Raw genomic sequence first — 12,216 nt, 5'->3', positions numbered from 1 at the left:
AAAAACAACTTAAATCTCATTTCTCAAGTTATTAAACTCAAAGATTTTATATCATCAAGATGTAGAGATTAAAGATTTAAGGGGTTACATAATCCAACATATCTATATGAATCATCAATCCTGCTAATCCCACATGTTCTTTTTTTTTAAAGTTAATACTTCCTTTGTATGTGTATTGCCGTTTACCTGAAGAAGCGAAGTTGGCATCAATCACTCATTCGCAAAGCTTGGTCCTAGAAAGCAAACAAAAGGACACTTTTACTCACTCTGGGACTTTCTTTACTGTCTCGTGCTTCAACAGAAATGATTGAATTTATTCACGAGAACTAGCTCCTTACAAAATGGTTTTGCAAGATCAGCTTCAGGAGGAGTAAAGCAGGACAGCATTTCTTTGAAACACTCACACAGATACTGGATATGGGGTTGAGTCACACAAACTACTTTAAAGATAACTGAATACTGATTTTGCGGCATTTTACCTAAAAAAGAATCCCATGTAGACACTTGGCAACTTCCATTAATAATGATGCCATCTCCACATAATCACGGTAGGGTTACATTTTTACTAAATTGACTTGTTCAGATTACTGTTTTCATGACAATTTTTAAATTGGATTAAAAAAAGATACTACAGAAAGACGTTTAAATATTGTTACATGGGATTACACCACACCACCAAGCTTTCACATTTTCTTCAACACAGGGCTTCATCTTCATTTTTTATGCCAACAGAACATTTGATGCATTCATTATCCAGAGCATGACCAAAACAGAATTAGTGTCACATTTACATTCCTTCAGTGAATCAGCACTTAGCACCCACTGACATGGGGATGAGTGAGAGGAGGATAGAGAGACTTGGAGAAAGCATGACGGAGGACGGGTGGTCGCTCCGGCCCACTCTCAGTCTTCTGTATAATCCCAGAGGCCAACAAGGCTGTTGTCTCCCTGACTGAGCTGTGATAATCCCTGGACCTAATCCCATGGTCTCGACCCTGAAATAATCCAGCCTGTCTGGCTGTGCTCAAAGAGATACTTCAGTGCTGTGCGAAGCCAAGCGCTGCAGCGCTCCAGCACACTAACTGATGCTTTACATCAGGGATTATTGCATCAGTGGGCAGAGGATAAATTGGGCGCTGAAAGCTTTAATAGTGCCAGTTGCCAATCATCTGGTGTTTTGAACCGAGCTCATTCACTGCAGTGCTTACATTCTGGATTTTAGCGCAGCGCTGTTTGGCTCTGACTGCAGCCTGAAATGGGGCATGATGAGCAAGTTATGTTGTCAATGAGGATGCTATTAACCTACAAATCCAATTGTTGCAATCCCTCTCTCCCTTTCCCTCATCCATCCCTCCATTAAGCCACTGAATGCCTGCTTCCAAAAAAGACAATGTGTGTATTCAGAAACACGGACAACGTCGAAACTCAACAAGAATATTTAGGCAGACTTTACTAGGAGCGTCATAATATTTTTATACAAAGCAAGAGAATTTATTTCATCTTACAGCTGAATGAAACTGACTTCAGGGCTGCGACTGACAATTGTTTTTTCACGGATCGATCTGCTCATTATTTCTTCAATAAAAGGAAATAAATCATGTGGTCCCTTTGGTAAGCATGGTCAAAAGTTTTGACCTTGGTTTTTCCAGAACTCATCTTTAAACTCCTTGTTTACTGCAACCAACAGATATTCAATGATATCATGCATGACTAATGACACCAGGAAATATTCTAGAGGGAGAAACTGGAAACTGCATTATTTTTGTTTTGTGTTAAATATAGAGTCAGTAGCTCTTTTGTAAAAAAAATAAAACATAGTCTTCCCAGCCAATGACAGTGTGAAGGTGAGTTTGGGAGTGAAAACGTTTCAGAGATTGGACCCCATTCGAACCGGCAAATATTGGTCAAGTGGATGTAGTGAGAAAGAAGAGAAAATATAATCACAGTGAAGAGAAACACCACACGGATAACGCTCGTTCTGCAATGAGGGTGAACCCCGGGTTAGCTTTTACCATCAGACGCAGAGTTGGCCTGCTTTCTGTTGGACAGGCAGGTTCCAAACACGTGCAGTTAGCTTTTGCTAGGTTGCTAAAACGATCTGCTTTTCCATTAAGACAAATGTAATAGGCCTATTCTCAGACAGCATGCAGTGTAGGTACAAGCAGTAAACGTATATACGCTAAGTCCTGTAGTGGGTGTGCATGTCAGGCGGCAATTAGCCCAGTTTGAATGTTGTGTTGTTCTACTGACTCTACCTTTAAGAAATGTAACTATGCTCCAATTATTCCGAAAAATGTTTCCTAATAATTTTTTGTCAATCATGTTGTCAATGCAGCTAATAAAGTTTGAGAATTGAGACAAACTATTTTTTTTTATATATCATTGGCACCTACCCCAGTTGTATATTGCTTTTATGTCCTTAATTCATTTTAAATTAATAAAGTGTCAGATAATTCAATTTTATCAAGTGACAGGTGGGAACAAAGAAAACGTGTGTGTGTTGTTGTGCTGCATCTCGATGTACCTACAGTTGGTCCATGTAGGATCCATGTTGCTTCCTTTCAAGCTCAAAAAGCCCATCACGACCCCCCTCCACCACTATCTATCCTCCCCTAACAGTACTAAGAGCTTTATTATTACACGAGTGACTCAGTGTTTATGGACAAGTTTGTTGATTAAAACTATCCTTTATACATGTGTTAGCTTCAATTCCATGGATCCACCAAGGTCACAAATGGGTATGCTCACACCAGCGAGCTATATTATTAATATTCTTCTCTTAATGAAGCATGACTCATTGCTTTCTGTGTACCATCCAGGGAGGCTGGATGACGTGTCACTGTGTTGGTAGGTGTAAGTGAGACAAGCTGGTCCTTTTGCTGACCTTCGTTTCACAGATGCTGCAGGAGCCCGAGAGGTTTTTATCTGGAGACGGTGAACCCAAGACTACAACTCCCTGGAGATGCTTCTTTATGTGTTTTAGCCTCCTGAGAGGCAGCAGTCTTTAGTGTGTGTGTGTGTGTGTGTGTGTGTGTGTGTGTGTGTGTGTGTGTGTGTCTAAATGCAGGCAATTCTTTATTCAACAGACGTATGTGTTGGTAGAGGACATTATTAATTTAAGAGGTAGTGGGCAAGTGCTTCTATTTGTGCCACTTTTAGGTTTAGTGCTGTCAGGGCTCTCTATTAAAAAGATACAATGGGTGGTTCTAACTTTATGTGATTCACACTTCAACATGGAGTACACCACTGGGTCGTATGTTCTACATTATGACACAGGATATTAACATTCAGTCAATCACGCATTAATATTCGTAGCTAGGCTCTAAACATGTTCCTTCAATGGCTAATGCACATTTTCTCACTGAACAGTTAATCATAGTTTCACCTTTGCTAAAAGAGCATCTCATCAAAATAACACAGAAATGGCTCACTACTACAGTTATTGATTTACTCTCATGTTCCATCCGCAGATATAACTGATGAAGCACTTTCACGTTGTTCTTCCCTTTCCTTTCAATTCAGCCTTCACCTTGGCGCAGCGATAAAGCCAAATGTGAAAAAAGAGGAGAGTAAATACCTTGCCAACAGTTTCATCACGCCATTCCCTGCGGAGGAAACATGTACAGTACATGCCCATCTATTAGTGGATGAACTAAAAGGTAGTCGTGCAGCTTGTGCTCTCCTGACTTTGTGCGTCTCTTGTGCAACCATGTGAATATTTTTCAGACAAAGTGGAGCACATAGAGGAAGCCTTTTAAAGCAGTCACCAGTGGTGGGAGTAAACAAATCGATTTATGTAAAAAAATAAGATTCTTATCTTGTGAGATTTTAAATAGATTCATAACTTTGGAAAAATCCCCAAAAGAACTGGGGGGGGGGGGGCTAATCAGTCACTCTCTGCTCAGTGCTAAAGCTAGCTCTTTCACTCAGTGGAATGCCAAATAGAGCAGCAAGAAATTCATCCAGTCTCACAGACGACTGGAGTAGATCCTGAATTATGTACTAATTCAAAAATAGTCTTCGAATCCATGGATCCATGAATCCATGAATCCAGACTCATCGACATTAGACTGAATGGAATCGTGACCCCAAGAGTTGAAATTGAATCTGGAGACACCCAAAGATTCCCAGCCCTAGTCACCAATGGGATGAGCTGCCCGATGGCAAAGTGTAAAACTGTAACAGCTTTCCGAAGACTGTGACAGGAAACAATCAAGAAAAATCTAATCTTTTGACTGGAGGGAATAAGAAGTACACAGATGTGACCAGACCAGACACTTGCTTCTTTCTGAAGAGAATCAAATATGACTGCTGGTGTTCAGATCCATCCGACTCTGACTTCCCCTGAACACACTCAAACTCTTGCTATAACTATAACTTTCTCTGATCACATATCTCTTGATCTACATCAGGAACATTTCTCACTTTAGATCGTATGTATCTCGTCAGAGTTCCTGATTTGCTTAAAATGGAGGTGGAGTGCATGGAAATCATATAAAATGAGTCAGATCTCAATTTGCACATTCGATTAGAATATTTGAGGCATTCTACTTGTTTGAAAGTAGTTTGTCAATTTTCATCTTCACAAACTTTTGACTGATAGTGGAACTTACAGCATAGGTCTCATCTCAAAACCAAACGAATCAGGAATTAAAACCTGTGAAAAAAAACACTGAATAAAGCAGGTTCACTTTGGTAATCAGTGTCTCTTTGAGCAGTGGCGTTTCTAGACCACTTTTGATGAGGGGGCCAAACTGGGGCCAGTTGTTGTCAGAGGGGAACATTAAATATAGATTAAAATATATTATGCCAAATAATAGCGCACATCATTAAATACCACAACACAAAATACCATGATTTATTTGTTTCTTAATTTAATACTAGATTGAGAGTCTGGTTGTTGAGTATGTGTTATTAGGGGGGTTCTTCCTTTTGGAGGGGTGGCCACAGGGGGGACCAATCTCAGTGTTACGGGGGCGCTGGCCCCTGTTGGCCCCTGCCTTGAACCGCCCATGTCTTTGAGACTCTTGGGCATTCACAAGACAGAGAGATGTTTCCACTGGACTAGAATGCTGTTTAAAGATTCTAAAATTATTCAGATTTTGAAATCAGCATTGCTAAGGAAACCCATTTTCCAAACATTTCCAGAATACAACCAATAAAATAAATGTGATCAAGAATATGAATGTACAGAAATTCATCACGGAAAATTTAAATATACATATTAAGTCACGAAAGACAGGCTTTTGAGTCACCACCATTGTGCAGAACTCGCTGCTTAACGTGCATGAAAGTGGTTAGCCCAAGCAGTGAAGACGAAGACAGTTACTTCTGTGCCTGTGGCCAACTGCAGACCTCATAGGAGTGCAATCACACAGTGGTGAAAGGGCTGGGCTGTTCCCATGCCATTTCATTCACACGGTGAAAGGAACACTTATAGGTAGACTATAAAGGAAGTCCAATTATATTTCCATGACAACCAAAGGCCAAGACGTTAGATCAATGCAAGGTAGTCCTTTAATTAATACGGAGAACTCCCACTAAAGTCTGTGGTTCTCAAAGCAATCCTTTTGCCTCGACCTCAGGTGAAATAAGTATCTTTTCTACCTGCCAAAACATGAAATAATGAATGACTGAAGACGAAGATTGACTTTTCAAAAAATTGAAGACCATAATAAAGCCTTTCAGCCTTAGCTTTTATAGTTTCAGCATCTTATTCCGTTTGTTATACGTTCTTTTTAGATCCAGCTCATTACTACAAGAGCTTGAGGTCTCCTCTGTGTTTATTTTTATTTTCAAAACCAACAAATGTCATTAATTATTCATAGCAGCCATCCCTAAGGCGAGCAAGTGAGCTGGAAACCCAACAGACACAAACCCCTGCAGGCCAGGCTGACATGACACCAGAGGTGGTGGTCAAGGGGACTTTCGCCATTCATGCAGAGAAATGTTTCCCTCTGGCTTACTACGAGGCATCCTGCTCTTTGAGCCACTGCAACGCCTGATAATGCTCGTCTGTCTGTCTCCATTCATGGCATATTAATACTGTTTCTATGTCTTAGGGGTGGGGGTGTGTGTGTGTGTGTCTGGGGCAACAGAAATACTGTGAATGCTTCTCTTCATGGGAAGCTGCAGCAGGTCTAACCCAGGCCGCTAGGACTCTTGCTTTGCAACAGACCACAGATTATATGTCCCCAGTGCCACATACAACAGCCACAATCCTCTGGACTTCCCTTTCTGAGGGATACTACTCCCTGCCGCTGTGGTTTTTGTCCTTGTTGGCTTCATTCATAAGATGGTGAGTTGATGAAAAGATGAAGAGAAGCATGGGATTAGTATTCTGGCTAATCATACGGGAGAGAGTGACCGCCGTGTCTGTTATTAAGCCTGTAATGATGATTTGGTTCCACTGGGCTGAAAGGATCAAAAAAACACACTTGTTTCAATGAGTGAAAGCGGTGAGTCCAGTGAAGCTCTGCACTGTTCTGCGTCTGCTTCGTTGTGGGGTTTCTCACAGAGCGTGCCAGGGCCCTCTCAAGCCTTCCCACATTGCACACAGAGAGGATGTGGAGGCGCAAAGTATGGCCTCCCCACAGAAGCCACTGTGACCTTGAAGCATGTGTGGTGCGGGGGCCAAACGGCCAGCACATCGGCCAAAGTGAAACCAGAGTCACTATCACTTCTGCCTTTAAAAAAACGTTAACACTGATTTTCACATCCAGTATGAAACTATAAGGCAGGACAGCGAAGCTCAATACGTTTTTTTTTTTTTGGGCAGCAACCAAAAAAAAACTGCCTGTGGCACCAAATATCAACCACATTCAATCAGGTCAGGTGGTTTCCAGTCTTTTCAGCGTATATTCTGACTCAAACTTAACTTGGACATTTTAAGACTTTAAGTGCCGCTGAAGTTCAGGGCCTATTAAACATTTATGTTAACTTTCTTTTGTAAACCCGGAAACCAAAGGACCCAACAAAGAAGTCGTGCTAATGCTAATTCTCAGAAAAAAAAAGGTGTATGAAGCATTTTCTTGCATGTCATTTTGTATACAGTACACTGAAGATGATGATATTACCTCTTCAGATGTTTCTATGATTTCTTAATCTGCAAAGTAATCAGACTCTTAAATAACATGAAAGTAGCAGGTATAAGATCCTCATTGTAGACATAATAATAATAATAATAACGGATGTTGAGGAGTAGAGCGAGAACCTCAAAAAAATTGAAATACATGAGTTAAAACAGATAAAGCACACATTTGTGCCTCAGTAGCGTTCTTGAGTAAACACTTTGTACATTCCTCCGTCAGGTTACATCATTTGAATGACATCCAGCCCTGGATGAATGAAGGTTTCTCATATCTGAAGTGACCATCCTGCTTCCCTTGTCCCCTCCTTTTCCTCTCACAGATAAGGAAGTCATCTTCTGAGACTTCACAGCAGTCCCGTCAGAGCTTCTCCTAACCCGCACTACTCCCAGTTTCATCTTGATGCATTCAAAGACTGCACTGCACAACCGTGCAAACATGTTCTTTGGACAACTTTTCCTGAGCAGTGAATTCTGAAAGATCTTGCTGGTGTGAAGGCCGATGCCAAGGGCAAATATAAATATTTCTAAAGTGAGGCTCTCGACTGGTTCTGAATCAAACCTAAATTTAACCTGCACTGTAGAGGCATTGTTTAAAGACGGACATCAAAGTTTCCTCTTGAAGGGAAACTTGAGTGCATGACAATAGTATAAGTACACCACAAAGAGTTTTTACTCAGTCTTTCTGGTTTTCATTCATCTGAAAAAAAAAAAAAAGAATTTAAATACAAAAAGCAGTAAAAACGTTTTCACACTGACAGAGCTGTCACCACTGCAAAAACATACTACCAGTGAAGTGATTTATTTAGCTTTAATTTAAGACCAGAGGCACAGCCTATATAATCCTTTATGTGAACGAGTCTTGAAAACCCATAGTTAAAACAACCTCACCTCCCTTTTATCCACAACTCTAACATGTATTGCCATTATCCCCCCCCCCCCCCGTGCTACCATCAAAACAAATGATGCATTTTAACCGACCTGGGTCAAGACTGAGCATAAGCAATGTTCAGAAGAAACTTCTCTGCATCGAAAATACACCTTAACAACTGAGTTTTTGAAGTCCACTAACAGAAATAGCCTTTTTGGGTTTTGCTCAAAATGTAAAGTGTGTAATGAATAAAATATATTATTAAATAGACTGCTAGCTAAATCCATCACAGTCGTTGTGAACCACAAACATCAAACAGCCCACATCAGGAGGGTGTAAAACAATCATTTATTTAACCGTTTGAGGGGATTACTTAATAGCCAACATCTGCAGAGGGACAGGAAATAGCTGGATGACTCTCAGGGTTATGATTTATGATTGGTTAGTCATCATCACACAGGTTCATTTCCTGTGTGTTGAAATCATTAGGGTTGAATGACATATTAAACATGTCAGAAATCAGGCTCCATAATGCCTCATAATACTTTAAATGTAGTTGGTGCGGATCCTGTTAGACCTCTTTCACACCAAAATGTGTCAGAACACAGAAGGAAACAAAAATACACCTCCTGCCCCACCTCCAGAGATAACTCCTCACATTGTGTCAGCACAATGCAATTGTGACATTTCACAATGCGGACGGTAAGTTCAAAGATCCTCCCGTCGAAAACTTCAAGCAAAGTTCCCTCAAGGCGATTTCATGCTACACTTTATGTTGTATTTTTAGAAACTAGGCCAGTGATGAAAAGTGTGGTGTGAGGATCACTCATCTCCTTTGCGGAAATGCTTTCAGGATCCCAGCACAGAAATAACTTCTTTTTTTCTCAAAATAGGTTGGAGAAGATATGGACAGAATGATAACAGCTCTGCATTTTCCCTCCTCACACGGTCTGACTTTTCCTGAGGCCGACTTTGACAACGAGAGAGAATCTTGAGCAGCGTGATAGGAAAGGGAAAGACGTGTCCAGGCCTGACGAGCGCAGGTCAAGGTAGGCATGCTGAAGCGCTGAGAGAGGAGGCACATGCTAGAGATTTTACAATACCAGTAATCCCATTCCAAAACCAATACCTACACATGAGTATGAGCTGATACTCAGCATCCTTCCAAATAACAAACAGGATTGCAAAACACATCGGTGGAAAAACACAGACTGCTGACATTTTGCTAGCTTTGACAAACCTTACACTCTCAGATAGAAAAATCACTGTTGTTGTTGTTTGATACCATCAAAGCTGAAAAAAATATATTTTTGTGGAGAGCTTGTATATAATAGTATAAGACTGGTGCATTGGGTGGTATGCTATAGCAATCACCAATAGGCCTACCTTTAGCACTTGGGTGTTCCTGACATGACGAGGCGACCTCTGAAGTAGAAGGTGTGTTGTAAAGAGACTTAAGGTATATTTGATTTCAGGCTTCCTTAACCTGCATGATTCTTTTCTCTGTCTTTTACACAATGGTAGCAACAATTGCATTCATGGATGTTCCTAAGTCTGATCGTCAACATTTCCAGTGACAAACAACCCATTAAATAAATACTTTTATGTCTTAATGAGCTGAGAAATCATTATTACTTCAAGTGACAGAAAAAGTAATGCATTAAAGAAGTTGAACACCCACAACACTGAGATGGTATGCTCGGTTACACCCACAAAGAGAGGAGAATATTAATCATTACAGAAAACTTTGGGAGAGGTTTTGTGTGTGTGTGTGTGTGTGTGTGTGTGTGTGTGTGGGGGGGGGGGTGCACACACTCTGGAGTCTCCATGTCAGAGAGCAGAAACACAAAGCAGCCGCTGTGATTTGACAGACCCAACATGTTAATGTTAGGGCGACCTAATTCCTGTTGTGGGCCCCCCCCCCACCCAGCCAGCTCCCCACCCTCCCCGAACGTGTAATAACAAAGCGATGATCAATAAAGTGTACTTTCCAGTGAGCCAGCACAGACCTAGACCCTCTTTGTTCCACTGCCAGCAGAACAGCATCCGTGTTGGCACAACACACCGACATACAAGCTCAGACTTCTACAAATGTTGCCACACTCATCTTCAAGCCCCCTTTTTTTCTTCAGAGCCCCCTTTTGCCAAAATATCCCTCCCTGCCTCCGAGCGACTTCTTGCATGTTCCGGCGTTACGGAGAGCTTTCTAACTATCAAACACGACCCTGGTTGTTGCGTCAGCATTTGTTTAAACTCCGCAGGTAACATTTGATGTACCCTGAGTTAAGACTAAACGGTGGGTGGGGGGGGGGGGGAGAGTGCTTGTTTGTGGGTGTCACACTGTTACAGCCAGAGGAAACATGCTGCTACAGCGACATTGTAACAAGTGGGATTTTGGGGCTTTGCGCAACAAAAACAAGAAAACTCACCACAACTCCTGTAGGGCCCAGAGGAAAGGTGGGGAAACAGCCAAGGAGGAATCTGTGCTCTCTTTCTCTTCCACGTTTTTTTTTTCAACCCCGGCCCCTGTCTCCACACCCCACGAACAGAGAGTGAGAGCGGGGTGGGGATGGGGGGGGGGGGACCTGGGTGATAGCAGAGGAGGGAAGCACGATCTGGGACACACTGCCAACACTTCGCAGTCAGTTTTCCTGCCGAACCCAGGGAAGAACGGCAGCCCACTAAGAATCCTCACTTCGACCAAACGTAGCGGCCCTTCCGAGAGTACTTTCTTCGCCTTCCTGGGTGCTAAATCCCACGGTTTATCCGCTGTATCCGGGCGCGTCGGCTGACGACTCTAGTCCGCCATGTTGTGTGTCTGCAAAGGAAGAATGGGAAGCGAATAGCAAATTCCCAGGCCAGGCCCAGTCTCTTCCCCCGTTATGTTTCTCCATGGGCCGCAGCGACACCTACTGGCCCAACTGGACTTTGCAATGTTCAAGACAGCTTCAAGGCTACAGTCACCGCAGCCGACTGAGGAGGTCAGAGGAGCACAAGACACACAAGCTTCTCCCATAAAAATCATTAGAACAGGTTTAGAAATGTGGACAAAATGGAAAAAATAATGAATCACCTGAAGTGTCAGAATGTAACCAAACCAATATTGTAAGTTATAGGCATATCCTGTAGTCATATTTAAATGAACAGAGTTGTAGGCTATATCTTGCCTATTCAAACATATTTAATTGGGGTTATTTTCAGTTTATTTTTTTTTTAGATTGTTATTATCCTATAACTAAAGTCAATACTGGGCTAAAGGATTGTTTAGGAGTTTTACGTTTTAGGCTTCTTCCAAGATATTGCAATAGCAGCTATGCAACATCTAATATTACATACTTAATATTGCTCCATTCATAACAGTTTTAAGTAGGCAGGGCTGTCTTACAGCTCCACAAAGTAGCAGCATACTAAAAAATCCATTCAGTTAGGCCTATAGGCCTCAATTTTAATCTTAAGGCCACTTTATTTCAACAACTTTCACAGAAAACAATTCACAATTGTATCCCAATCCATGTTCGGAAAGGTGAATGGAGAAGGATAAATCTGATTTTGCCTGCCCCTCACTTAAAGAGAAAAAAGAGAACTCTAGATGGTCTGTCCATTTACAATCACTTGGCAACCAACACCTCAGCAACATTAAAACAATCTGACAATTCAGAGTCTTTGACTTCACTTCCACATCAATAAAGAAGAAACAACACACTAGCTTCCAAAATCATAAAGTCTAACAATTCTCTCCTTGTACATTTTCTCTAACTGAAATACAAGTACGCAGCTCTTCGAATAATGATTTAAAGAATTTCACAGATTGATTCCAACAATGGAAATAGCTTAAAAGTTTTTAAGTTGTCCATGCAAACTGATGCTTAAAATAAAAATGTCTCCTATGTATTTCATAGGTTCTTCAAAACAATCAGGCCAAACACTCAGATAGCCTTGTATGTTCTTTATCATTTGCCATTTACCCCTCAGTGTTTTATTATTGTAAACGAAGAACTTAGAAGTTATGGTCTGCAAGAAATTTGAATGGGGTTTTTGAATTTTATAACATGTTCTTGCAATGCTTGTAACAATTTTCTGACATATTATGTTCATTTGTTAGACGATGATAAAATCAATCATCAGTCCCAGCCTTTCTTAGCACTTCCCTTCAGTGAGAGACCAGTACAGACATTATTGATTTGTACAGCCTCTTCTTCCTCACGGCTCTGCATGTGTATCCAATCATATGCCAGCATGCCCAAAGTGATTTCATCAT

At 41.3% G+C, this 12,216-nt stretch overlaps 1 protein-coding gene across 1 annotated transcript in view; it reads right to left on the bottom strand.

Moving 5' to 3' along the window:
• The window catches only part of ptpra (protein tyrosine phosphatase receptor type A), a 30,446-nt gene extending 19,517 nt beyond the window's left edge, over positions 1–10,929 (bottom strand). The window contains 2 exon segments of the mRNA XM_020647955.3: positions 187–233; positions 10,388–10,929. Of these exon segments, the coding sequence (XP_020503611.2) occupies positions 187–207 (21 nt within the window). The 5' untranslated portion in view covers positions 208–233; positions 10,388–10,929.
• Between the last annotated feature and the right edge of the window lie 1,287 nt (positions 10,930–12,216).

This window comes from Labrus bergylta, chromosome 5, assembly GCF_963930695.1.
Source record: "Labrus bergylta chromosome 5, fLabBer1.1, whole genome shotgun sequence".
NCBI classification, from domain to species: Eukaryota; Metazoa; Chordata; class Actinopteri; order Labriformes; family Labridae; genus Labrus; species Labrus bergylta.
The sequence above is the reverse complement of the archived record's forward strand: the minus strand, read 5'-3'. Positions and strand labels throughout refer to the sequence as shown.